The sequence below is a fragment of the Aythya marila genome (genome assembly GCF_965140915.1).
Source record: "Aythya marila genome assembly, chromosome: 9".
Taxonomy (NCBI): domain Eukaryota; kingdom Metazoa; phylum Chordata; class Aves; order Anseriformes; family Anatidae; genus Aythya; species Aythya marila.
Window position 1 is genome coordinate 11,753,403 of NC_139050.1, and position 26,207 is coordinate 11,779,609.

At 42.2% G+C, this 26,207-nt stretch overlaps 1 protein-coding gene across 4 annotated transcripts in view; it reads left to right on the top strand.

The window, feature by feature from the left end:
• The window catches only part of UBXN7 (UBX domain protein 7), a 28,796-nt gene extending 3,599 nt beyond the window's left edge, over positions 1 to 25,197 (top strand). For 2 of the 4 annotated variants that reach the window (XM_082767016.1, XM_082767017.1), the window contains exons 3-11: positions 1,503 to 1,570; positions 4,259 to 4,324; positions 6,122 to 6,234; positions 12,424 to 12,570; positions 12,943 to 13,033; positions 14,106 to 14,233; positions 14,651 to 15,044; positions 15,808 to 15,887; positions 20,612 to 25,197. In XM_082767016.1, coding sequence (XP_082623142.1) covers positions 1,503 to 1,570; positions 4,259 to 4,324; positions 6,122 to 6,234; positions 12,424 to 12,570; positions 12,943 to 13,033; positions 14,106 to 14,233; positions 14,651 to 15,044; positions 15,808 to 15,887; positions 20,612 to 20,773 — 1,249 coding nt within the window. In that variant the 3' untranslated portion in view covers positions 20,774 to 25,197. Of the gene's footprint in view, positions 1 to 505; positions 620 to 1,502; positions 1,571 to 4,258; positions 4,325 to 6,121; positions 6,235 to 12,423; positions 12,571 to 12,942; positions 13,034 to 14,105; positions 14,234 to 14,650; positions 15,045 to 15,807; positions 15,888 to 20,611 lie in introns of all 4 variants that reach the window. The other 2 variants (XM_082767019.1, XM_082767018.1) reach the window with 2 other exon arrangements.
• Positions 25,198 to 26,207: the final 1,010 nt, after the last annotated feature.

Genomic DNA, 26,207 nt, shown 5'->3' on the forward strand with positions numbered 1-26,207 from the left:
ACGCTAATGTGCAGAGGAATAAGCAACCACAAAATCTGCATTAGTGTCTTACACATCGCATGCCAATAAAGGAAAGTGTTGTTGCACTTCAGCATGGCAGAGAGTCTTCCAGTGCTGCCTGTTAATGTGCCTGCTTGGGATGAGTGGAATATTTTGAGTGGAAGCTAATTAGTATCAAGTCACATTTGTTAAAAGGTCTAAATTAAACCTAGCCATGCTTTTGTCTTTCTGAAAGTCTTCCACTTCAAGGATAAGGCAACTGACTTTTAAAGAAATTTTGTGTTGCTTATACTTCTGAAGCACATGTATAAATTTAAACAACTGTCTGAGCATTAACCTTTATAGTTTAAGTGCCTCCCTGCTTGAACCTGACAGGTAATGAAGTTAAAAGTCTGTATCTGTAGGTGTTAGAGTTCTTAATTTCTAGACAAATTCTGGCACGTCAGTGACTTACGATTCGAGTTTTTATTGGAATACTTTCTTTTTTATACTTGACACCCTCCAGGTGCTGGTCAGCTTAGTGTTACTTCTAGGAAGAGAGAAAAATAAATATGCAAATGCAAAATGGAGAATAACTAGCTTCACAACAGCAATCAAAGATGTGGAGGTTAATAGCAAGGTTAGTGCATCTTGCTGACATTACGAGTTACTTTTTGAAACCTGCATGGCCAAGAGCCACAAACTGCACGCTTAAGACTTTGGAGAGTCCAGGGAAGAGGGTGCTTCAGGAGTAGTTCCTAGGCAGGATGTGGCAGTGGATTTCCTTGTGTGAGCCCATGTGCTCCTTTGAGTAGACCCATGGGCTAGGTGACGGTACTGGGTGAATTATACTTTTTGTAGCCCTTGTGATTTTATTTCTTCTCCCAGGCATAATTTCAGATTACCTAGCAGTTTCTGTAAACACAGCTAAGCTGTTACGCGAAGGAGCCCAGCTACGAAAGCAAATAACTGCTTCAGAATTGCATGGAGGGAAATGACAATTTTGACCATCTCGTTTTCCTTCCTCTGGAAAAAGAAAGGGCCATGAGTTTAAAGTGGAGGCAAAAAGTCTTCCATCAGGAGAAAGTTTGTAGTAACCAATAATCTTTTTTTCCCCTCTATGTAGATAAACATGACAGGAGGTTGGCAAATTAGCCTTTGTTATTTTTTAATAAACTTTTCCAAGTTCTAAGGAAGTTACTAAAGAAGAAAAAATGTTTGAATAGTAGATTGACAAAGTCTGGGATCAAGTCACCCAAGGATTCGTATAATCTAATGTCAAGATGTAGAAAGGTGATCAATGCCAGATCTTAACGCGTAGTGTACTAAGTCCTGCTTCAGTGCCTTGAGTGGGAATAGATGGCCTCTGAGGTCCCTTTTGACCCCAAATCTCTGATTCTGTGCAATGATACAGCAGCATCCTTAGCTGATCCAAGTTGCAGGAGCCTTTGAAGCGCAACAGGGTATAATTTACATAGTACGTGGAACGTTATTATCTCTCACTTTTCTCTCCTCTTTGATAGGGATGAAGTACGAGCTCCAATTCCTCAAAAACAGGAAATTTTAGTAGAACCTGAACCCTTGTTTGGAGGTAGGCTTGTGTTCTTGTTTTCTTTTTTGTTTTCTTAAAATACCTTGAGATGAGCTTACGTAACAAGAAAAGAGCAGAACTTGGTGAACATAAAGAAAACAGTGTACATATTTTTATTCTTGTTTTTCTCTTGCTGCAACTGTGCAGCTGTGTAAAATGATTGCGTACTTGGAAATACACTGGTGCTCTTTAAAACCTTGCCTATTGGAGCTGCTATGTTCCCAGTGGTACCAATTTGCTAGCTCCTGTTTCATGGGACTTTGTGAGGCAACAGCCAATTAGCAATGATGAGTACACATCTGTGTTCTGGGGGGGGTCAGAACTGTGCAACACTGCTGCAAAAGTGTCCAAGCTGGGGATTTGACTGACAGGTAAAAATGGAGAGGACAAATGGATGCTTCTCAGAGAGATCCATGAGGAAGGGTTGAACTGTTCTGTTACTCATCGTGTTATCCATTTCTTCGTTAAAATAATTTAATTTGCTCTTAAAATTATCACACAGATAGTTTTCTTGTTTTCTGAAGCTGTTCTGCTTTTGAAACATTTTTTGCTATAAACAAAGAGGTAATGGAAATACTGATTTCTGTTGCGTACTTAACTAAAACACTGGTTAGTACTTAGCTAATGCACTGATGCTCTGAATTCTTCACTATCAGGACTAGATTACCAGGTGCATTATCCTTTCATTATGTATAGTGTCCACCTCTGTATAGAGATCTAAAGTTCCCTCTTTTTTTGTTACTTACTTCCCTTGTGAGTCTTTGTCCTTTTTGTGTTGACCAGGCTGTCTATGGCTTTTAACACGTCAGCTGGATTAAGAATCTTGTCTTTTTTAACAAGGAAGGACATGCGAGTGCTTGTCTTTAATGTGATCCTGTACCCATAGGAAATTTGTTTTCAGTTGTTTAGTTCCTGAGCTAGAGAGAGCCATGAGATCAAATCTGAGGTTTACTGTGGAACTGGTTTTCTGTTGATCCTGTTCTCAACATCGGAGACATCTTTTGCCAGGATGCACAAGCTGAGAGGTGGTTACAGAAGATGACCTGGTGAGGGCTCTTTGAAGGCAGCGCACCAGCTTGTTCCTCTTGCTTTCTTTGTGACCCAGCAGAGTCTTTGACAATGGTCTAGAGATGTCTGTGGGTTCACAAACCCACAAAGTGCAGGAGTATGATCTGCCAGCCCTCTTGCCTGATCCTTTTCTACCCGCCTGTCACACACTGATCGCAGACATGCTGTCCCTGACTGCCCTACCGAGGCAATCTGGGGATCAGTGGTAGCTTCCTGGCTCTGTCTCATCCACCAGTGCTAATATTCTCATTAATGCCACTTTTGTTTATAGCACGAAGCAGCCCGGCAGCCCAGCTGACACTGGAAAGCTACTTCTATTGGTCCTTTCAGCTCTAATCTCAAGCAGGAAATATTCCAGTTCCTGGTTGTAAGAGCCTCATATTGAGGTCATGTTTTAGGTTTTCTTCTGATTGAAAAGCCCGTGTCTGTTTGCTCTGCCAGATACGCTGAATCGCTCTCGCACTGCAAAATAAATCAGAGAAGTCCAACAGCACACCTGCACTGGGCTTGTAGCTAAGCCCGGGGAGGCAAATGTTGCTTTGCTGAAGTGATCCTTCAGTTGCTGTTTGAAGCTGCAGCTGGCTGTACCAGGCTGTGCTTGCGGTAAGCTTTTAGGAGAGAGAGCAACATTACTTACTGGAATTGGACAGGCACTGCTCACAGGCGTGCTCCTCATTCAGGGTTACTTTCAATTTCCTCATATGCTGTGCAAAACGCTCTTATTATTTTCTTGATACACTATGCAAGAAATAAGAGCTGTGTTCATTCTCCTTGCCCTTAATGCGGCACAGGGTGACAGTGCATGCAGCACCTCTTGTCTACGGGTGCAAAACCATAAAGATCTCTAAAAACAAGGTTTGGAGGTACTTGCTTTGTGACCTGTATGTATTTCATGCTTCCTCAATGTAAATGGATTTTTCCCACACATTACACATTTCTGGTGGGTATATGTTGTATTTATCTTGCTGTCTGTAATTCATTTAATGTTTATCATGTCTTCTAACAATTATGCTTTGAAAGTTCTTTCTTAAAGCTGTTTTGCTTTCAAATCAAAGTAAAGCGGACAAATAGTTAAAATAAATCTTGGCGGGTAGTTTTGTTTTGCATCCCAACTGCAGTGCTTTTAGCGTATCATAGGACTTCAGAGGAGCTGTAAGGCAGTACTTCAGTTACCTGCCTGGCCCACTGTGCCCACCTGAAGGTTTCCTTGCAGGCAGTGACACTGGATCCAGTGGAAGAACTTGGCTATCGCCAATGCAGACAAAGATAGGATCTGGATAAGAGATTAAAAAGGAGTGGAAATGATTTGTGGAAGAAACAAATGCATTTCTTAATAAGGAAGGTATTCTTTTGCAAGGGCTAACTTTAAATTTTTGTGTACTGTTGATCCATTTTCCTTCTGTGGTAAGGTTTGCTGGACAGAGGATATGATAGGAGTGAATGGGTCTCACAAACTACTTGTCTGCATCCTCCTCCAGCCTTTCCTAATGATTTTACTCCCACATCAGTCATACTTTGAATTCCTGTTTTGTTGTTCAATGTTTGATGGAAGGTACTAATAGGTAATGCTTTTGATAGAATACCTTTGGAATAATTATTTAAATACTCTTTTCTTTTAAGCTCCTAAAAGACGCAGACCTGCGCGCTCAATATTTGATGGCTTTCGGGATTTTCAAACAGAAACCAGTAAGTGTCTGCAGATCAGTACTTAAGAGGTTTTCCTTTTCTTTTTTTTTTTTTTTTTCTTTCTAAGTATGATTGCAAATTAATTGCCGGCATAGGCTATGATAGTTTTCAGTCATTGAATGTTTTTTAATTGCTTACTGTGTAGCAAAAGTTATTTTGGAAAAATATTATTAGGCTGTTCCTTGTTGTGGCAGTACCATTTGGTGACAGTTCTTTTCCACGTGCTTTGGGTGCAGTTAAGGTTGTTACTTTATTTCTGGGGGCAATCTTAAGTTGTTATGGAATGGCTGAAGGGAGAGTACTGAGTAGTGGACATATGAAGCAGGTACTAAGGGTGCTGGTCCAAACATTTGCCCGGGGTATGTAAGTAAAACCATCCGAAGGTATATTCAGCATGCCTTGGTATGCCAGATACATTCTTGATAACTTTCAAAAAACACTTTTTCTGCTTTAGGGAGAATCAAAAATGGAGAAGAATATAATAGCTATGTAGAATTTAATTTCATCCACTGAATTTTTCTTGGATAGCCAGTGGTGTTTCTGGCACTTGAATTAAATTTGAGTAGCCCTGAGGCTTCTTTCTTGGCCACACATAAGGATCATGTGAAAATTCACATTGTTGTTTACCACTGTCTATTCGTTCATATGCAGAATCTCCAAATGGCAAAGTATTGGCTGTTATTTAAGCCATTAAGTTTCACAGAACAGGCTTCTTTAACAGCAACAGATACCAGGTATTTTGCGCTGTTACCCAGTTGTTTCTGCTAATGTTGTGGGAGTGCTCAAGAGCTCTAACCAAGGACCAGGTTCCTGAGTTATTAGGTGCTACTGGATGCTGAAAAAATAACTATTTGTAGTTGCTGGCTTTCTCCTGACAGCTCTGGTCAGGGGTTTCCAGCAGTAGTAACTAGTCAGGTACTAAAGTAATTGGCAGCTATGTAAAAACACAGAATCTACAGCAACTTCATGCCCTTAAATTTTTTCTCATCATCTCCGCTCTCTTATAGCAAAAACATTTAGAGGTGCGTGATGTGTAAACTTTTGTGATGCAAACTTTTTGTGATGCAAACTAATGGCGCTTCATGGTAAAAATTTTTATGGGTTAATAGCACTATCCTGGTTATCTCTGAAGAAGTCGTTTTAGCCAGAGAAGTCCATGTTATTTCCTGGCTTCCAGGCCTGCTCCACAGGGATACTTCTATCCCTGGAGGGATCCAGTGTTTGCTCCAAAGTGGCTTGTATGGTGTGGCCCCTTGGCAACTCCTTTCACAAATGGAGAACTTTGGAGTTATGAGATAGTTATTCCTCATATCAAATGGCTTGGTTCCGTAAACTGCATTATATCCCTGCATATAATGCATATAGGTGAGCAGTTGCTGTGATCTCTCTACATAAACTGAATCTTTCTGTGGCATTGTTTTACCTTGAGGTGTTACAAACGTTGAAATAGAAATACTCTTGAGTAAAGCTATGATCTTACAGTGTAGCTCAATTTTCTCTATTTAAAAGCATCATGGGGGACAAGTTGTGGACATTTTTTTGTTTTCAAATATTGGCACGTGACCACTGCCACTGATACTTACATTTCTTAAGATGTATTTAAATAAATTCCCACTGCTTGAGAGAGCTGGGACAAGTGGGGTTCTTGCCTTAAGTAACAGCTAAATGTTACTCAGTGTGGACCAACCTTGTGATGTAGGTGCCAAAAAGTTTCGTGTATGAGTGTCAAGTCAGTAGTAAATCCATCATGTGAGTATTTTGTCTAATTCAGCTTTGTTTCCTCTTGGGGCTGTGCAGTTCGACAGGAACAGGAGCTACGAAATGGAGGGGCAGTAGATAAGAAACTCACTACTCTAGCAGACCTCTTCAGGCCTCCCATTGATCTGATGCACAAAGGCAGCTTCGAAACGGTAAGTTTTGAAGTTTTGGTGAAGTTCCGTCTGTGGTGGCTGCGTACAGTGTGAAAGCCCTGGGTTAGGCTGTTGGCGTGTATGTAGGCTGATGAGAAAGTTGCAAAGGACCACATAGTGATAAATACTTGATACAGTGCTTATGGAAATGTTGGTGGCTCCTGAAGGATTTAACTAATGGTTGTAGACCGCATTTTTTGTTGTTTAAATGCCAGCATGGCAAATAGTGCTCACTGAAAGACTTCTGTGCACAAATGAGGCTGGTAAAAATGGAAGAATTGCATCCCTTGAAGCATCTTTGGACAGCATGAAATAGAAATAGCTGAAGTAAGATGTCTTTTAATGGGTGAGTAAGTGCTTTGCAAGGGGCCATATAATTTGCAGCCCAGCCCAGCTAGAAAGCTCATGCAGTTTTGCTAACATGGCTGAATGATTTCTGATACCTGAGTATTTGTAAATGTATCTGGGCGTGGCATTGTTATGAAGATCCAACTTTATCTTCAGTAGAAGTCGTGTTTGTATATAAAATTACAGCAATCATCTTCTGCCTTTGGTCGTGATGGAAAAACTGTCCAAGAGATTGTCCCTGTAAGAAGGGGAACGCTAAGGGGGCTGTAGGATTTCAGTGATCTCAGGTGTCACCTTTTCTGTTTGTTGCGTTTCTTGGGGGTCTAGTCAGAATTCGCTACTATCTGGATCAGTGCCCCAGTTAGTGATTAGAGACTATGCAAATCAGTATATCTCTTTATTTTCTGAGTTCCCAACTTCCAGATATTGTTTGAAAGCCGCAGTTACTACTCAGCGTCTGCCTGGTCACCTTTAAGTAGCTGAGTGTTAGAGATGATTTCATGAGAATGCAAACTAATGACCAAATGGGGCAGTGCAGACACTGCCAGTGGTGCTGGAGATCTGACTGTGAGCTGAACAAACATTATTTACGCTGTTACATTTGTTTCTAATGCCATGCTGAAATATTGCTGCAGAACTTTTAGAGACGTGCTGCCTTCACTGAGGCTCCAGCTCCCCATCCTGTTGGCCTCATCTCTCTTTTTGTGCTTCCTGAATCACCAAAGATCAGTTGGCTTGTCACCAGTTCTGTGGCCTGACAGTGCCCTCCATATATTTAATCTTACGACATAATTCCAGGTTTGAAAGGATGCTGACAGAGGATAGCCAAGTCTACCTCAGCAAGTAATTTGGCGCAATGGAAGCAGACGAGCAGGCTCAAGTAGCTGGTGCTGAGGCATCACTGCCTCATGATATGTGCTTCAGGGTTTACTTCAAACAAGGTTGTCTTTTGTCCTCCAACTGATGATCCTGACCAGGCCTGTGGTTCAGAGCTGTTTGTGAACCAAGCAAATGTGGCTTGAGGGACCCAGAAAGGGAATTCACATAAAACAGCCAGTGCTGCTCCATACTAGAGTGTATATGCAGTCAGCAAGCACCCTGTAATCTCTGCTGAGGAATCTAAGATGTGTGCGAGTCTCCTCATGTCTTGCTGAAAACACATCAAGACTTTAGCAATGTTGACTATGGCATGCACCACTGTCAGAATTAATTTCAGAGGAAGATGCAGCTGATCAAAAGGTTTGATTGTTGTAATCTGTGCACTCTTATTCCATTGTGTAGATTAAAAAAAAAAAAAAACAAACAAAACAAACCAACACAGGGTTTGTATGTACACACCTCATCCTGTTCTTTGTAGTAACCCAAATTTAGAGACACGTACACTTCATGGTATTAGTATTCACCTTGTTGTGTTTTTGTCCAGTTCCTCGTCCCATTTGTTACCTTTCATTTCAAACTGATGCTCCTCAATTTTCTTGCAAGAAAAATCTTAGCTTCTCAATTTGTTGACCATTACCCTTTTCGTGTTACCTTTTATGACTGTGCACTGCTGTACTGCTTCAGCTTGGGATGATGTGGGGCCTCCTGTGAACCCAGTGACCAGAATCTTTCTCAAAATTCACCTGTAACAAGCTGCTGTTGGCTTCTTCCTTCTCTGTACACTTAGATAACATCTCTATTATATAGTTTATATATATTTATCCCATTCCAAAGTACCAAAGACTAAATCCTGTTGTTTTGAAGCTCTTGTATTTTAGTATTAATCTGTGGTTTTATTTTTTATTACTGGTGTGTGATGTGCTCTAAGCTCTGGAGGGGTGTGCACGAACAGTCTGCCTACAGTGTGCCATCCATATTTATGCCTTTATTCAAACTTAGCCGTAGTGGTGGCGGCTGGTCTTAGTAAGCTTTTCATGCAGCTTTGTTGTCCATCTTTTGTTGCTCCTGTTTAGGTGCTCCAGCTTAGTAGGTAGATTCGTTTATCCTTGGTTTTGCCTGAGAAAATTAGTTTCCCTTCAAACACACACAAAAACCTTTATTAACAGTAAGTTGCAAAAAGTTGCCATCTCATTTTAACTCTCCAATACCAGCCTTTAAGAATAGATGTGAATTAAATTTCATCAAAGAGAAATTTTCAAGTGTTACACAAGCATTAATTTTTTTTAACTTGAGCTCCATCAAGGAGCAGTGTGCTTCAGAAATACAGAAGTATGATCGTTACACTTGTAAAGCTGTGTGTGGCTAACTTCATTACAGTGTAAAAGAGGGGGGGAAAAAAAAATTGATACGGAAAATCTGTAAAAGACTTTATTTTAATCCTGCAGCCCTTTTGAACGTGGTGGGCCAGGCAGTGGATGTCAGTTACCTGATGGCCCATGGTGGAATAGGGCTGAATAAACCAGAGGCAAATAACTGATATGCCAGTAAGGTGTTAGCCTGAACTGCCCTTTTTCCCTGGTAGGGAATTTCAGAGAAACTTTCAGACCTTCAAAACAGTGCCAGTAAAAGTCTGTATCTGCGGACCGTTGCGTGGTTGTACAATTAAGCTGTTAAGGATCAGTTAAGCTTGCACAAGGGATTTTTAGCTTTTATTTCCTGACTCTAATATTGAGCTTCAAATGAAGCTTCACACTTGCTATCTCTTTAACATAGAGTTTGCTAGGTAGAAATTGGTAGAGCAACGCACCAAACTTGCTTCCTAATGAGCAGCTTGGTTTTGTTCTGAGGTCACAGATTGCTCTCTGGGATTGTAGGTGTTTATTTCTTCATGCATGTGTTGTTAATTTGGGGGGGGTATGCACCAAATTGGCTTAGCTTGCATTTCTTGTCCTGGGAGCAGACAGTTCTAGCATGTGCAGTTCTGTACTTCATACTCATCGGGATTTTGGGGTTTCTGTAAAGTAGCTGTGACGCTGCAGAGTTACAAGCCTATCTGTATGAAGTTTCCTCCATCTACAAGTTAAATGTCTTTAGCTGCTCCCTGCTTTACAGCTGATGCTGACTTTTTTCTTTGTGTGAAGCAAGCAGTAATAGTTTGGAAGCTAACCTAATTTTGTACTCAAATGGTGCAATTATTGCATAAAGTGCTTCTAGGCTGCCCTTTGGCATAAGTGGAGCCTGCAGATGCACCATGGGCTAAGGAATGGCTGGTTGGTGAAAGGAGGGTGAAAAGCACCCTGTCCTGTGCTGGCCCAGGCAAGAGGTGGAAGCCTGACATAAATAGGATGTTTCTTGTTAGACGGATCTTTTGTTCTGACTTTGTGTCACCTGGTGTCTTCCAAACTGAATCATGCTTGACTAGGAGATGTCTGGAAGGTCACAAGATGCTGGCTCCACTTCCTCGTTCCTCTCTGCTGACTGAAGGGAGCAGTGCATTTCAGCAAAGGGATGAGAAAGAGCCAGCGCAAAATTTATGAGCCATACATGGTTCAGAAAAGCCAAACGAATGATAAACCATGATATTCTCAGTAGTACAGGAGCGAGAGTTTCCAGGGAGAGGCAGTAGCGAGCGTAACACAAGGCTTGTTTCCCACATTGTCTAGCCAGATCTGTGATGGCTGGTTTGTTGCCATAAGTTGTAGTGATAAAAAAATGTGGATGGGTAAAAAGGGGAAAGGTGAATTTAGGGGACGTTGGTCTTCTGGGGGTCTGTCCTGTTGTATCTAACAAGCGTCTGTCTTTGGAAGTTCCTGATTGCCAAAGGCTTGAGTGGGAATGCTTGCAGCAAGGAGCTGCTCTGTACTTACCCTTTGGGTGCTGTTTGTGAAGTGCCAGGCACTCGTACCTCTAAGGAGAAGTGAGAGCAGGGAACGGATGTAGGAAACAGTGGATCTAAAGCCATCAGGCAGTTTTCAGGCTATGCAAGCCAGCTCTTGAGCCCTGCATTGTTATTTTGGTTGTTCATCAAAGTGATCCACAAATGTAATCTCTAAACCCACACTATTTCTTCCTTCCACGCTCCCCCTCTATCTCCAAAAAAGCAGTGGCTGTGTAAGAGCGTGTGTGTGTGTGAGAGAGATGGTAGCAGTGTAACTGTGTCCTCTTAACCGTTCAGAGTGAAGCCTGTTGTTTTTACAAGGAAGTTAAAAGTAGTTTCAAGAGCTGGACCTGCTCTCCAGGTGAAAACTTACCTTTGCAAAAAAGTCATGTGGAATTTCCTGCCTGTACCCTTCTGCCTGCAGTGGCTGGATGGAGGAGAGGTACAGCCAAGTTTTTAATAATGTTAAAAAGTATACAAAGTAAGTGTAGAAGAGTGTGATACACTTTTCAGCTATGCTAGTTACATATTTTTGAGTTTGTTCTTTCAGTGCCATCTGGGTTCTGTTAGAACAAAGGCAGAGTGATTAACTGACCTTACACACTGACATACGTTCCCTTTTAATCCTGGGCAGTACCTCTAGGCCTCATCTTAAACTGATTGCCTGGAATTAGTCCTCAAATCCCACGGCTAGCTCAAAACAAATCTTTAAAATAAAGGCATCACAAGTATAACTAAGACCCTTAGCAGTTACTTAGGTGCCACCTGCCTTGTTTCTCCCTTCTGGTGAGCAAACACAGGATTCTCACATGGCAATATTAGTGATACCTAGTTGGTGTGAGGTCCCCTGTGACAACAGGAGGAACATTCCACACTTCTGCATTCATTTTTTCTTCTGTAGCTTTTTTTTTTTTTTTTTTTTTTTTTTTTTTTTTTTTGAGTAAAATGCTGTTTGGCTCTGCAGGTCATTTGGCCATGCAGAGTATGTTTTACAGACCTGAACAACAAGCAAGCTTAGAGTTTAACATTTACAGGTTTAACAGGAGTGTTGAGGCCTGAACTTCATTGAGCTAAGTGGATGGGGTTCGCGGGTCTATCATGCATCAGATAGACTGACTATCGAAGGTGCACTGGTTAAAAATCACCTTAAACATAAATGCTTTGGTTTGGGGAACAAACTACTGCCCAAAACAGCAAAATCTTCTGTAACGTTCTAATTCCTTGGCTTTGCTGTGAAGTGCATTACCAGCAGGATGGTGAATGCACTTAGAAATAAATGCATACTTTTTTAAAAAGGAAGGGAAGCTCGTATGCTAGTTCCAGTCTCTCCAGGTGGTAAGAGCATTCCTTCTGTTGATATAGCCCTCTTTTTTTCAACAGGTATGACAGTTCAGCGATCAGAATTACATTCTTGATCAAACTCCTACCATTAACTTGCAACCAAGCAGTCAGACTATGCCAGCTTTGTGACTCAAACCAGTAAGATTTCTTCCTGCGCCTTCCCGTCTTCCTCCCAACTTGCAGTCTGGATAACGAGCATCAGAAAAGGATGTCTAATTTGGCAGTTGTACAGTAATAGAGCAACTCAAAACTTGGAGAGAAAAAAAAAAAAAAGAGAGAGGTGGTCCTGTTGCATTTACGCAAGTCCTCTGTCAATTATGCTATTTAAATAGAAGATGTTCCACAGGTTTATCTCTAGAGTGAACAGGTCTTTTCTCTGTTGTTAGATTGGTGTGATTGACTACACCCTTCCCTGAACAAATACTTAATTCAGTGTCTTTCCCTTCACCTCTCCCCCACCCCAGTCCTAAAGCTGCTTTCCCACTCTGTGCTTGGCTTGTTGAAATCCAGCAGCTCTGTTGATCGATGTGATTCTGTAATTCAAGCAATCTCATTTGAGCAGGTCTTTCAGCCCTGCTTTCTGTTTTGTGGATGCCTTTGCGCTAGCTCTGTCCATCTTTCTCACTGTGAAGGGGTTTTGGTGAAAAATCTGACACTGTTAGAAGCCATCACTGATCATTGCTGGCATTGTTTATATCTAGCTCTTTGGTTTTAACTAATCAAGCTTTTCTCTCTGCTTACAGGCCAAGGAGTGTGGTCAGATGCAGAACAAATGGCTCATGATAAACATTCAGAATGTGCAAGATTTTGCGTGCCAGTGTCTCAACCGTGATGTCTGGAGCAACGAGGCTGTGAAGAACATAATCCGGGAGCATTTCATTTTTTGGCAGGTGGGAAACTTAATGGAGCCACACGGGTAACTCAATGTCCTGATACATAGGACAGCGAAAACAGACTTCTTTGAATAAAATGGTACTGCTGTGGTTCTCTTGGAGAACTGTGGAAGAGACAACCTTTGTAGTTATGGTTGCGTGTTCTAGTGCATACACAGTGTGGATCCAAAATGTCAGTTAAAAAAAATATCAGTTAAGCTCTAATACACACACCATTAGAGGTGCGTATTCAGCTTGCAGAAGTTGCTGAGACATGTGCATACCACTTGAGCATACATTGTAAAATAGTGAAAAACTTGGTACATTTTCAAGTTGGAGTTCTTGTTCCCTCTCCCCTCAGTAACTAGCTTCCAATGTGGTATTTTGTAGGTGTACCATGACAGTGAGGAGGGCCAGAGGTACATACAGTTCTATAAATTAGCAGACTTCCCTTATGTCTCCATCCTGGATCCCAGGACAGGTAAGACAAGTAACAGTTACCCGCAGTTTATGTATACAGTTGTAGGCTAGAATACTGTCTTTGGCAATATGTATTACGTTGCAAGTAAAGCATCTCAGTTCTCTTATTTGTCCTCCAAGAGATCATCTTGTCCCTGAAGAAGTGAAAGAACTTCTGGAAGAACTAAAGGAACAAAACTCCCAAGGCTTTCTGAAATTCTATGTTTGATAATGGTACTTGGTATCGTTTATCAAATACTTTGCTTAAAAATTGAAAATAGTACCACCTGCTGGTAAAATTCTTAAATTAGTTTTTGGTGCAGTTTTTTTTTTTTTTTTTTGAAGTGGCCTTTTAAAAGCTGATTGAAATCTTGTGATGAGTAAAATATCTTAGAAATAATTAAAGCAACGTACTTATTACATGAATACAGATCAATAATCCTGTGGGTTTTTTTGTTTGTTTGTTTGTTTGTTTTACTAAATGAGCCAACTTACACCTTTACCTCGAGCTATTTTGAAATTAGAACTTTTCCATTTGAGTGACAGAACCCTTGCCTTTTCTATCATTGTAGAAGGCAAATTGTATTAATGGTTTGGTATCATGCTTCTCAGGACTGAAGGAATAGCTTCTTTCATTAGAGCTGAGTTTTCTTGCTGTTTTGACTTAAACCACCTCAAAACAATTTTTTTTGTTGTTGAAACTGAAGTTCTCAGCACTTTACTTATGGAAATAAATGCTGCTTGCCAAGGTGCAGAATCAAAGCAGACATGTATGTACAAATGCTTCTTCATAAAATTAGCGTTTTGTGTTTTTTTAATTTTTGATGCCTACTACACCATTCTGCACACCTTCCCTTAGCAGAACTAAATACAGATTGTATTTATGTCTGTACGTGAGTGGAACCTTTTGAAGGGGGTCAAGAGAGGAAGTTCTGTCATTATCAGGTGGTGGCCTGTAGGCAGCTGCAGTTCCACGAAAGTGGATTCTTGCATAATGCTTGCACAGTAGTGAAATTAGATTGTTGATGGTTAAGCTGCAGTCTTAGGACAATTGTTGCTGAAAAATACATTTTATGGTGACTTACGTTCCCTAGGCCAGAAGCTAGTGGAGTGGCACCAGCTGGACGTGACTTCTTTCTTAGACCAAGTGACTGGGTTCTTGAGTGAGCATGGACAGCTGGATGGGCATTCTACCAACCCTCCCCAAAAATGCTCTCGTTCGGTAAGTATGAGGACTGCAGAAACCTGGAAGAAAATCTAGTATGCCTGTATCCAGCTGGACTGACTTCCAATTCAGTAGTATAAACAGACTTCATGAATTAGTGAAAGAGTATGCAAAAATGAAAGCAGTGATGCACCATGGACTTCTCCCCTTTTTCCTCGGTTATTATTTTTGCACTTTCAGCGTTTGTTTTGGATTTAACAGGCACAGAATTGTGAGTGTGTGGAAGGAAGATTTACTACTCCGTATGAAACTCCAAGGAGGAATCATTAAGTAGTCACAGGATGACTAGCTTTCCATGCTGTTTGTTCATGACAGTTTCAGTAGCTTTCTTTTGGAGCAACTTAATGTCCTCTTGATTTTCAGTACGTATCTAAAACCATTCTAATGTCTTTATGTTGTGTCTGTATTCAACAGGAGAGTCTCATTGATGCCAGTGAGGACAGCCAGTTGGAAGCTGCTATCAGAGCCTCGTTACAGGAGACACATTTCGATTCCTCGCAGGCCAAGCAGGAGAGTCGATCAGATGAGGAGTCTGAGTCAGAGCTTTTTTCTGGAAGCGAAGAGTTTATTTCTGTCTGTGGATCTGAGGAGGAGGAGGAATCGGAGAATCCTGCCAAGGTGAGGAAGTCTCCACACAAGGACTTGGGGTACAAAAAAGAGGAGAGCCGGAGGCCTCAGCCTGAGCCCCCTGCAAGGACTGAGCCTGGAACAACATCAAATCACAGAGTACTGCCCTGCATTGATGCAGGGATACTGGAGGAGTCAACTGACAAGCCTGAAAGTACGTTGCAGGGCCTAGATGTGAATGGTAAGTGGCCTTGTCGTTTGTTTTGTTTGTTTGTTTTTTATAGTGACCTGTGTTAATGCTTTCTTTTCTGAAAGTCTTTACACTGATGAGCATAGTTTCAGCCCTCGTTTTGAAAAGCTAAACCTTTTCTTCTGTCTTACTCCCTCCTTGGCACTAGACGTTTGGGCGGTTCATGTTGCCGGCAGCAGCACTTTGATGCAGTGATGCTGCAGTCATGTTAGTCACTGAGCTCGAGTTTCTTAGTTTGAGACCTTGTCTGTGAGTGAAATTCACATTGCTGTAATGCAGATGCATATAACAGGGCTTCTACTGGTGTGGTGGAGAGAAATGAAATGACAGCAGCCCCACCTCGTGCTCAGCTTGGCTGCCTTGAGGGTCCGGACTGAGTTTTAGCGGTGCAACTTCAGCTAATACAAACAAGTCGCAGGAGTCTCTGTTCCTCCTTGCGGTTCTGAGCTGAGGTGCAGCGTTGTGAGGTGGTCTCACAGGCAGAGGTAGCACGGTATGCTTTTCTCTGGAAACACTGACTGATTTTGGTCAGTACTGTGAACTCTTCCAAGAGTCCTGAGTTTGATACGTTTATTTTAAACACATGCAGTACAAGTATGTCTTCACAGACTGAAACCTCGTGTGCTAAAAGCTTTGTATTTGTCTCCAGTCCCTAACCCTACTATCCTATGCAGTGTGCCACCTAAAATCTACAGAAGAGCTCCATTCAGCTGCCTTGTTGTTTGTTAACTTGTAGTAACTTCCTTTATGCTAGGACCAAAGGCACAGCTGATGCTAAGGTATCCAGATGGAAAGAGGGAACAAATTTCACTGCCCGAACAAGCTAAACTTCTGGTGAGTGGAGTTAATTGGAATCCTTGTTTGAGTACAGGAAAGCTGAAACTGGAGAATTTCTTTTCCTATGGTGGCACTAATGAAATTAGATCTAGTGAAAGGCACTAGCAGGGAGCACTTTCACTGTCATTCTGTTGTGTTTTTTCCCCTGTTGTTCCTCTCTTGTGATCAACAGATTCTGCTGGCTCTGTATGTTTCCATTGCTGCTTAGGTTGCATATCTTTCTTAGTCCCCAAGCTGCTAGTTTTCTATCTAATATGACTCCGAATAGCTTTTGCATTGGTCATTAAATTACCATAAAATACTCTCAGCTCACTCGTTTATCTTTTCTTCAAATTGAAACATTTAGCCACTGGCCGTGGGCAGACAATGGTGAAATCGAAGGCAAAACTCCTGCTTCTTGTTCTCCATCTCTTTCAGCATGCTTCCGCATTCCCTTCTGGATATGGATGACAGTAGACTTTGGAGAAAGCTCTCCCAAAACAGACTTTATGGTAGCATTTAATCACCGTGCTTCAAGTGTCCTTCTCAACTGTTCTTCTGTCTTGTTTATGCTGGAGAGGTCAATACTTATGGTGTTTCCATCAGATTTTCACAGGCACTCATCTGGAAGCAGTGTGTAAAGAGTTCACTGTATTCCTGTTAGCCGTTCTGTTTTCATGACACAATGGCCAATAAAGCTCATTTTAGTGTAAGGAACTCAAAAGCTCGGTGTTGAAGTCTAAGGGAAGACTAAAGCACAGCTCTTCAGAGACCTCATGCAGATTCAGAAGGTGCTTAAAGAAAAATGTTTGCATCTCTTAAAGAAAATAAGACTTAAGAGTCCAGAAACCTCTAGAAATGTACTCTCCGGGTCATGTTTTCATCTTTACTCTTTTGCTTGAAAGCTTTAAAAGGGAAAAAAAAAAAAAAGTCTTTTTTTGTTACACCAGCAGCTGTCTCAAAACCATTCAAAAGATGCAGACTGCCTGCAGGTGACTGTGGAGCCCTGAGGATGAAAGGAAGACTGAAGGAGACACTCTTATAGTAGGAACCAGTGTTCCTGTGTCAGACCTTCCTTCCTGCTTTGCCATAGAAGTCATCTCTGTGTGATCTTTTCAAGGTCTCTTTTATATCTGAACTGTTCTCCGAAAGCAGTCTGTTGCATATATTATTAAACGTGGGGAACTTTTGAATATTTAAGTTACCGTTGCATATGCAACTAACTTTTTTTTTGTGCACAAGTGCTAGTAATCCATGGTTAGAGAATTAATTTACATGATATATAGGTGTAAAATTGAAGTTTTTCCAATAATCCGAACTTCTGGCTTGACTCCTTTTAATGGACTGTGGTAGCTGACAATTGGAAAATAAGTCAAATCTCAGCACGTAGATTATTCACTGTCTGCTCTGCAGGTAGCAGAGGAATTTAGGTAAGACAAGGTTTGGTGGAGATGTGCATGTGTTGTTTTTATTATAGAACTGAACAGGCAGCTTTTGTTCTCACCTGTCTAAAAGATGTGGTGGGACTCATGCAATCTTTTAAAGCCATTTCAGTCAAACGAAGGCAGAGTCTCAGATGTTGTTTTGTGAGCATCGTTTCCAAGCTTTTTTTCAGTTTAGATGCTTTCATTTTAAAACTGTCCAGAACTATAAAAAGAAAATTGTATAAGGAAACAGTTGTACTTTGAAAGTTTTAATTGATACGTTGACATTGTTCTCCCACCAAAACTATTTTTGAAGACAGATTTTTTTAATCCTTGCATTGTTACTGATCAAGAGTGGCTGCTTTATGCACTGTTATCTCCAGGACATCTTTGTTTCTGATATTACTGTAACTCTTTCTTCCCCAGGCAAAAAAAAAAAAAAAAAAAAAAAAGCAAAACTGCCTTTTTGTAGAAGCAGTTGCTCTTTGTGTGCAGTAAGTAGTTGACTTCACTCTGTTCAGCAGCTTAGCACTTTGTCTGCATAGCTGCTTGGCTGCCTGAATAACTTCCATTCTCTAGCAAGTGTCATAGAGTGTGCAGGAAAGGTTGGCCTTAAAACGGGGGCAAGATGTGGGCAGTAAACTGAACCAAATCTTTTGGTATACTGGTTTGTGAGGAGTTTGGGTTATCCTTGTTGCTTGAAAAGGCAGTCCAACATACTTACTTTCCTCATCAGACACAGGCATCCCAATGTGCAAAGCCTGTTGCAGAATAGTCCAGGTAAAAGAGGAGGTTGGGGCCACAGTCTCCTTCTCCCAAAGGTTTACCTGTGCATTCTGATGAACTGGTAAGAAATCTTTGTGCAGATTACCTTCTGAGCTGTTCTGCAGCCATCAAATCATGGGAAAGCCCATGTTGAAGAGGATGCCTGGAGACCATCTGGTGTAACCCTCTGAGGGCAGGGCTGTAGGCGAGGTTATCCAGCACCCTGTCAAGCTGAGTCTAGAGTGATTCCAGCAAAGGATGTTCCATTGCTGCTCTGAGAAAGTTACTCCAACGTTTAATTTCTTTCATGTTAAACATTTATGTTGTTATAAACAGATTAAATTTCCTGCAGATCAGTTTCTGTACATTGTCTCTCTTCACCATGCATCCTTGTGAAAGAAATACCATCATCTGTGTCAGAACACTTGTTATATTCCCACCTAGCCATCTCTTCTCTAGACTGGACAAGCCCAAGTCCTTCAGCCTTTCTCACGTGCCAATACATGTCCAATTTTCTAGTCGCTTTGATGGCCCTCTACTGGTTTCTCTCTAGTTTCTTCTTGTCTCACTTGAATTTGGGGGCCAAAACTGAACGCTGTGTTCCAGTTGTGGCCCTTGACCTGCTGGCCGTACTCTTCCTGATGCAGCCCAGCTTTGCTGTTGCTGCTGCAAGGGTGCACTTCAGACACGTTGAGCTTTGTTAAGGAGTTTTGGCATCAAGGGGTCTTGGCTTCAAGCAAGCAGCAAACTTCCCAAGACTCGGAGTTAGGTCAGCAGCTGGTACCTCAGTCCCCCCAGAAGGGTGTCCCTGCCTGCAATGTTCACTGCTTCTCCTTGCTAGTTTTGATTTACTGAGCAGGACCAGTAGATTCAGTTGAATTCCAGTGGAACTTGTTTGTCCTTGCCATTTATTAACAAGACTTTATATCTGTTTTTCAGTTGATTTTTTATTTTATTTTTCCAGATGATGGGAAAGCTGCTGTTTTTATTGCCACAGGTCATGAGTCGTCAGGGAACCTTATCCCCCAAGTTGCTCTTCTCCCTGTGTGTGTTTGAGTTTTACTTCTGGTCATCCTATTCCATCTGCACTGTGAAGCCTCAGTTCTTGCCCACGTAGTGTTGCCACCAGCATCCTGCTGCTGCTTTCCTGCTCATCTTCCCCGGCGCAGCAGAACGTGCTGACCTCTTCCTGCAGCTCCTTGAGCTGACAGCTCAGGGGTTCAACCAAAGCCTGCTTCCCACCTGATCCTTCACAGCCCCACGCATCCTTGTAGCCCATCACCTTTGCAAACACCTCTCTCCTTGGCACTCCAGCTGCCCTGGTGCCCCTGAAATAATAGAGCAGTGCCACGGGCTGGGGTGGGAGGCTGCATCTTGTGTCAGGTCAGCGCTGTATCTCTGCCAGCTTTCCTTCTAGAACTGAAATGCCAAAAGGAACAGCAGCCAGTGATCTCCTGAGCCCTGTGGGTATGAGCTGCCACAGTAACTGCCAGCCCTGTGATGGCAGCCACTTTTTGCTGTATGCTGGCTTGCTGAGGTCCCAGCAGGTCAGCTAAATAGCAAGTGGAAGTTGGCAGAATAATTAGTCCTGGTAGAAGTTTAACACTGCTAGCTTACCTCCTTGCACTTAATTTGCTAGCTTAAGTTACTTACCAAAACTGTGCGAACAGGATTGTTGGGGCTCCTGATTTCTTCATGCTTTCTGTTTAATACATACCTATTTTATTTTTTCCAGCTCTTCAAAAACCTGCGACTTTTCAGTCTGCCCGTCTTGCTCTGTTGCTGTACTCCCTGTTGTATCTTAGCCAATCTCCATTTCTCTGTCCCTGTCTGTTCCTGCTTTATCCTCTAATCTGCTGTGTTTGCTAAGGAAATTGGGAAACCTCTTGTGTAGCATGGGCTTTAGCTCCTCCTGATGCATCTGAGTGTTGGGTTGTGAGGCTGGTACCCCATGATCCCAATGCCCTCTGTAGCCTGCCTTGATTGCTATTCTAGGCAGAGAAGCTGATGAATTAAAAAGTGCTTTAAAAAAAAATACATGCTTGAAGGCAGGAAAAAAAGTATTCCAGTTAAAAAAAAAAAAAAAAAAAAAAAAAGCGTTTATTTTTGTCAGTGTTGTCTGACAAAAATACTTCTTGGTGGCATCTAGGTTCAATAAGGGTAATGTCTAATAAGCAAGTGAGGGGGCTTCTGATTTGGGGCACTTTGATTTTTTTTTTGCATATCTTATTTTACTGTGGCTTGAATGCGTGATGTAGAATTCAGATTGCTTGAATCAATGTATTGCTATGTATATATTCTGTTTAAAGAATCAGTTAGGTTAGGATTGCTTTGTAATTAGCTTCTGTGATTACTCACACCACATGAGGGTCAAATTAGATAATAAAGTAGCAAAGTTCTATATTATATGCAAAATTTCAAAATTTTCTTTCTCCGTGATTGCAAACTTTTTTTTTTTAAAGGAAACCAGGATACTTTTGCAATACTTTTTTGTGATTTTTTTTTTTTGTTTGTGTAATTAAATGATGTTTCTTTGCCTTTCTTTCTCCCTAGGCTCTTGTGAAACATGTCCAGTCAAAAGGATACCCCAATGAACGCTTTGAACTTCTCACCAACTTCCCTCGAAGGAAACTCTCCCACCTGGACTATGAGATCACATTACAGGAGGCAGGCCTGTGTCCTCAAGAGACTGTCTTTGTGCAGGAAAGGAATTAGCACCGTGGCCTGAGTTCTCCCAGCCTTCCTCCTCTCTCCTCTTTGCCTAGGACACCAACTCATTGAATATGCAGTTGAGGGTCATAGGATTGCAGTGCTGAAATCAGGCAGGCAGCTGGCTGGCCCTTATCTTTCTTTTCTTCCCTTCTCCTTGCTCTTGTGACCAAATGAGAGTGTTCAGAGTTTTATTTTTGTTCTCAGCTTGGGCCCTGCAGAGAGCATTGGGAAGAACATCTTTCCTTTGTTTTCATGGAATAAAGTAAAAGAATTATCTGTGTATCCAATATGCTGGGGCTCGCAGTGGCCATAATACACATACCCTTCTCGCTGCTATTCTTAAATCTGTTTTGTTTAATTTATATTTGAAAATACTGTGTGATAAGGCACTGAGTCATCTCTCTGTAAGGAGAGAGTGTAATCTTCAGTATGGTCTTCTCTTTGTTTTGATTCTCTGTGTGAAAGGTCTCCATTAACCTTACAGCCTTCTGAAGGGTTCACTTATCTAGCACCCTGCTAAAACTTATTTTTAGGAAGGAGTTGAGGTGAGCTGTGGTAAGGTATTCTGTCCCCGTCTACTTGAAAGGCTTCTAGGTTGCATGCACATTTTCTTCATCCTTTAAATGCTGCCAGTGGACACTGCTTTTTTTTTTTTTTTTTTAACAAATACCCTTATCCAAAAAAAAAAAAAAGCCTACAAGGAGAAAACAGTGATAGCCTGTATGGGATCAGCTTCTTGACCTGGAGAGAAAGCCATGTCTACTCTTGTAGCAGAGCTGACTGACTCCTCCATACAAGCAGGGGGAAATTCCATTTGTTCTCTCCCCAAGCATCTCCTTTTTACTTGCTCTCAGGATTTTACAACTGATCATGTAAGGTGGCAGGATACTGTAAAGACCTTGGACCTTAGAAAGCACGTGGTAAACTTGACAAGTAGTTGGCTTTTTCTTTCTTGGTTGTGTATGCTCCCTCAGCCCCCACCAGGAGTGTTTTTTTGCAGCAGTTTCAGAGCTCAGGCTGCAATTGGGCTCAGCAAGTTGTAGGTAGGGTTCCTGTGAGTAATTCAAAACATACACAGCCTTTCAAAACTGTGCAAGGAATTAATGCTTTATAAAAGACTTCATAGCCTGGTGGCTTGAGCACTCCAGGCTGCTATTTATTCTTAATCTTATGTGGTAATCTGCCACCGTTTACCTCTAAATCCAGAAGACAGTATTGAAAGCTACTCCTTTATCTAGGTTTTAATTTCAGTTGCGGCAGCTGGCATCAGAAGCCCCGCAGGCATATCGTACCTGTGCGTACTCCGAGTGCCCTGCTTCCCCAGCATCTCCCCTAGGCATTGAGCTGTTGGTCAGTTGTTGTTAGAGTAAATATTACCGTGAGACGAGAGTCAATTAACACTGCCAAGATGGATGGTGAATGTGTTTGTTTACCATTAAGAATCCAGTTCAGCATCCTCTTCATCGGTGAGGAAAAAGGCAGGAGACCTGCTGTAACTGTTTCTGTAACTGTCAGGTGATTGTATGTGCTCAAAGAAAGACTTCAGTGTCAGAAATTTCTTACAGCCTGAAACTTTTCAAGATATTTTTGCCTTTAACTTCGTGCTAGCTTACATACTTCGGAGTCTTTAAATGTAAGAAGTCATACACATCTTGCATTCCCTGTGATAATATTAACTCACAAATGTCCCATATTGAGACTTTATACAAAATCATACAATTGTATAAATTGATTTCCCTTCTACATGAAGACTGGATTCTAAATTTAATGCAGTATCATGAGAGCAAAATCTGAGAGCAGTTTCCTGATCAGTGGGTGATGTGACATCAGATGTCATTGTTGGCTTATAAAGAGATCACAAGAGATCACTTTTTAACGTGTGAAAGTGAACTGCACGGCCAGCAGAAGAGCAGGGATGTTGGTGTTTGGCCTTTGAAGCAGCAGTGCCTCTAGACTGAAGGATCCTTTGTGCTTCTGCGATACCCAAATTCATGGCTCTCGCTTGGACATACGAAACAGTAGGACAGAAGGAAACCCTTTCTGTATAGGTCTGGTGCTTCCCTAGGAAGCTTCAGCTCTCCAGTTGAAATAACTTGCTCTGATTTTTGTTGCCTTGAAGTTTGTCACCTCTTCTTCAGTGGCTAGCTGCAAAAAACTGAAGGTGGGCTGCCAACAGGACGCAGTACCCAGCACGAGCGTGGTCCTTTTCCTGCTCAGGCAGGCGGGGATGGGAGTGAGCTGACTTCTGTTCTCCTGCCCATGCCTCCTGCAGAAGGCAGGGAGCCGTTGTGCTGCACTGATGTCTCTCTTGAGTTGTTGTTGGCTGGGTTTGCTGGTAGAGGTCCAGCTAATCTTTTGGGCAGGCTCGGGTTTGTGTCTGTTCTGAGAACATTGTTCCACACAGCTAGTAGGGAAGTTAAACATACAAAATTGTCCTTGCCTTTTCAGTCCTTCATCTGTTTAATTGGTAGGTTCTTTCTCTGCCTTCCCCTCCCCAATTGTACGTGAGGTTAGGCTGGGACTTGAGGATTTTGATGTTAAAGTAACTAACAGCTGTTAGAGGGGAGACCATTGCAGGCAAGAGGATGAACTTCAGCTCTGCTGCTCGAGACCACTCTGGCCTCATACTACGAACTTCCTTCCTGACCCCCCTTTCTCATGTCTCAATATCAAAACTACAACAGGGGGAGTCCTGTGTTAGTTTTCCATTGCCATTATGCCAGGAACAGCTCAGTCACCTCACACAAGGAAGCAAAAGTCGCACTTGGCTGTGACAAGCTCATTTTTAAGCTATCAAGAAACGTGCCTCTCCAGCATGGTGAATGGTTTTGTCTGCTGGTGGAGTGGGACTGGGAGTCTTTTATTGCTTTTCTACATGTGTTTCTTGAGTTTCCTATTTCTTGCAGTTCTATTTAGCAAACAGCAATTCTTTTACAACCAAACAGGGAAAGAAGAAGGGGAGGGGGAGCAAATCTACACTGAAAATGGGATTTTCTACTGTCTCAGAGATGGAATCAGAATTTATTTTTGGCAGTTCCAGACAATTTGTTCTGTTCCAGGAAAAGAAAAGCTAGTTCGTTGTTCTTCTTGTTACGCTGCCATGATGCGTTTTCTTTCAGTTTTCCTTTGCTTTGATCTGTAAGCAGGAGGCAGAGAAAAAAATTTGAAGGGAGAAGTGTTCCTGCGTGTGGCTCCTCTCTCCCTTCTTTCCTCTTCCCTTTTCCCTTTCTTCCTGCCCTCCAGTGGAAGCACACACGTCAGCCAGCTGTGCTCCAGTGGCTGGAGGCCTGGCTGGAGGCCAGGATACGACCTCTTCAGATTTTCATTCGAAGCCCTTTGGAGATGGGAGGAATGTGTTTTGCTGCCCCGAGGAATGTGGCTGAACACATTAACCAAGTTAAGCGTAAAACCACTTGTAACTGAGAGCGTAAGCCAGCTGAGCTCAATTTAAAAAGAGCCTTGGTCACCGTTGCTTCTAAATGTTAAAGCTGAAGTTCAAATTGCTCTTGACAAGGTTGGAAAAAACACCTTAAGTCTTCAATTGCAAAAATTGAAGTTTGAAGGACAAAGCAGAGAGTGTGGTTTGTGGCTTCCTCTGGGTGTAGCCTGGCCACAATTTGCAGATGTTGAAAGCGCTGCTGTGACTTCAGAGGAGCAGAGTTGTGTTTGAACGGTGGAAGGCTTTGTGGTTAGAGAGCTAAACAGAACTAGCGTGCTTCAAGCCGCAGCTTCTCGCTGCTTGCAGCCAAATCTTTGCACGTGCTCTTCATCCGACTTGTTTTTGTTTGACATTTAATGTCTAACAGCAGCTAATCATTCATAGTCGCAGTCAGCTGGTATTCAGAAGGGAAAACGAGCACTGGCTTTCTCTGCCAGGTGCTTTGGCACATTTGCTGCTGGCTTCTTCGGAGGCCCCGGGGAGATGTGGGCTCTTCCTGACCATGCCTGCTCTCAGTCAGGCTGCCTGAGCAGCTTCCACCTCTCTGCATTCCCTCCTGATGCAAAAAGGGCAGCTAAAAGCTGTGTCAAAAGCTGCTGGGTGTACTGGTGTTGTTTTCATTAGGCTTTGAATTGGAGTCTGCAATTTTACATTTCTGGCGTTAAAGGTCTGCGCATCGCCCTTTCTGATAAAATCAGAGAAGCTGACAACCTCAATATGAAAAGAATGTGCGTGTGTGTGTGTAACAGCGTCATAAAACATGGTTGTCTACAAAAAGGTATCAAAAGGTACCAATTTTCATGGACAGACTTAAATGGCCGTGCTGATCACGCATCAGCATGCTTTCCAGAGCTCACCAGATCTGCTATGTTGCTGTTACAGGAGAATAATGCCGCAGCTGTAATGCACATCCCTTGTGCACTGCTGCAAGCAGCTCGTGTTCGTGTGTCCCACCGGCTCCACAGGCGTTTTTTTTTTTTTTTTTTTTTTTTGAAGACTGCCAAACGAGCTGCCTGCCAGTGTGCACGCGGCTCTGCACCAGGTCACACCAGCTTCCACTTTCACTGGTGCTGTGGCTTGTATATGTGCTACCGTCAGAAACTGGCAGCTGGTTTTAGTGTTTTAATGAACCAACCTCGCTGCTGAAGGGCCTGGTGTCTCCAACAGAGCTTGTAGAAAACTTCCACGTGTGCTTTGCTGCTTGGCACGCCTTCTGACTATTGAAAATTTCTGGCATTCAGTATAATTGAGTTCTTGATAACTGAGTGATAAAGTTAATGGTGAGAATGATGGCTTTCCTCTCTAATTCTTTGAAGAAGCAGCCCTGTCACTGTGCAGGAGCTGTTTGAACACAGCTGCCCTATTGCAGAGGGTGCAAGGCATCGTTCACAGCAGGTGCGGGCAGCTCGTTGTGGCTGGTTTGAGGACAAGCTCCTTGTTTTGGGGAGCTGGGAGGCAGAATCCTGGCTTTTTGAGTTTGTTCTCATTTAGTGCTCGAGCATTGGGTTGGGTTGCGGGAACTTGAGAGCAACACTCAAAGCTGTCTTTGCGGATGGAAAGGGACAGCAAGGCATCACTTCGGCTGTGTTTTGACAGGTACCAAACACAACAGAGAAAACACAAAATGTGTCTCTTTCTAAACCACATAAAGCGGACAACAGAGACCTATATGGGAACATCCAGGCAAATATATGTCATTTCTGGGACTTGAAGTGGCAGGTTGTTAGTGTGTTTTTCTTTCTCATAAGCTTTCAGTAAATTCCACAGTTTTATTCTTGTTGAATCCTTTTGAAATCAAGTTAATAATAAATAACAGCCCTGTACAGTAAGGAGCAGGGGTTAGCTGAAATTTAGGTGAAGTGCAAAGCCTCTTGTGGAGATTGGATATGCTTTGTCCAGCTATTTCAACAGATTTGAACGCAGCCCTGCTTCTCCCTCATCCCTTTTATTAGTAATAGAAAATAATTCCTATACACGGAATAGCTGTTGTTTTAAAGG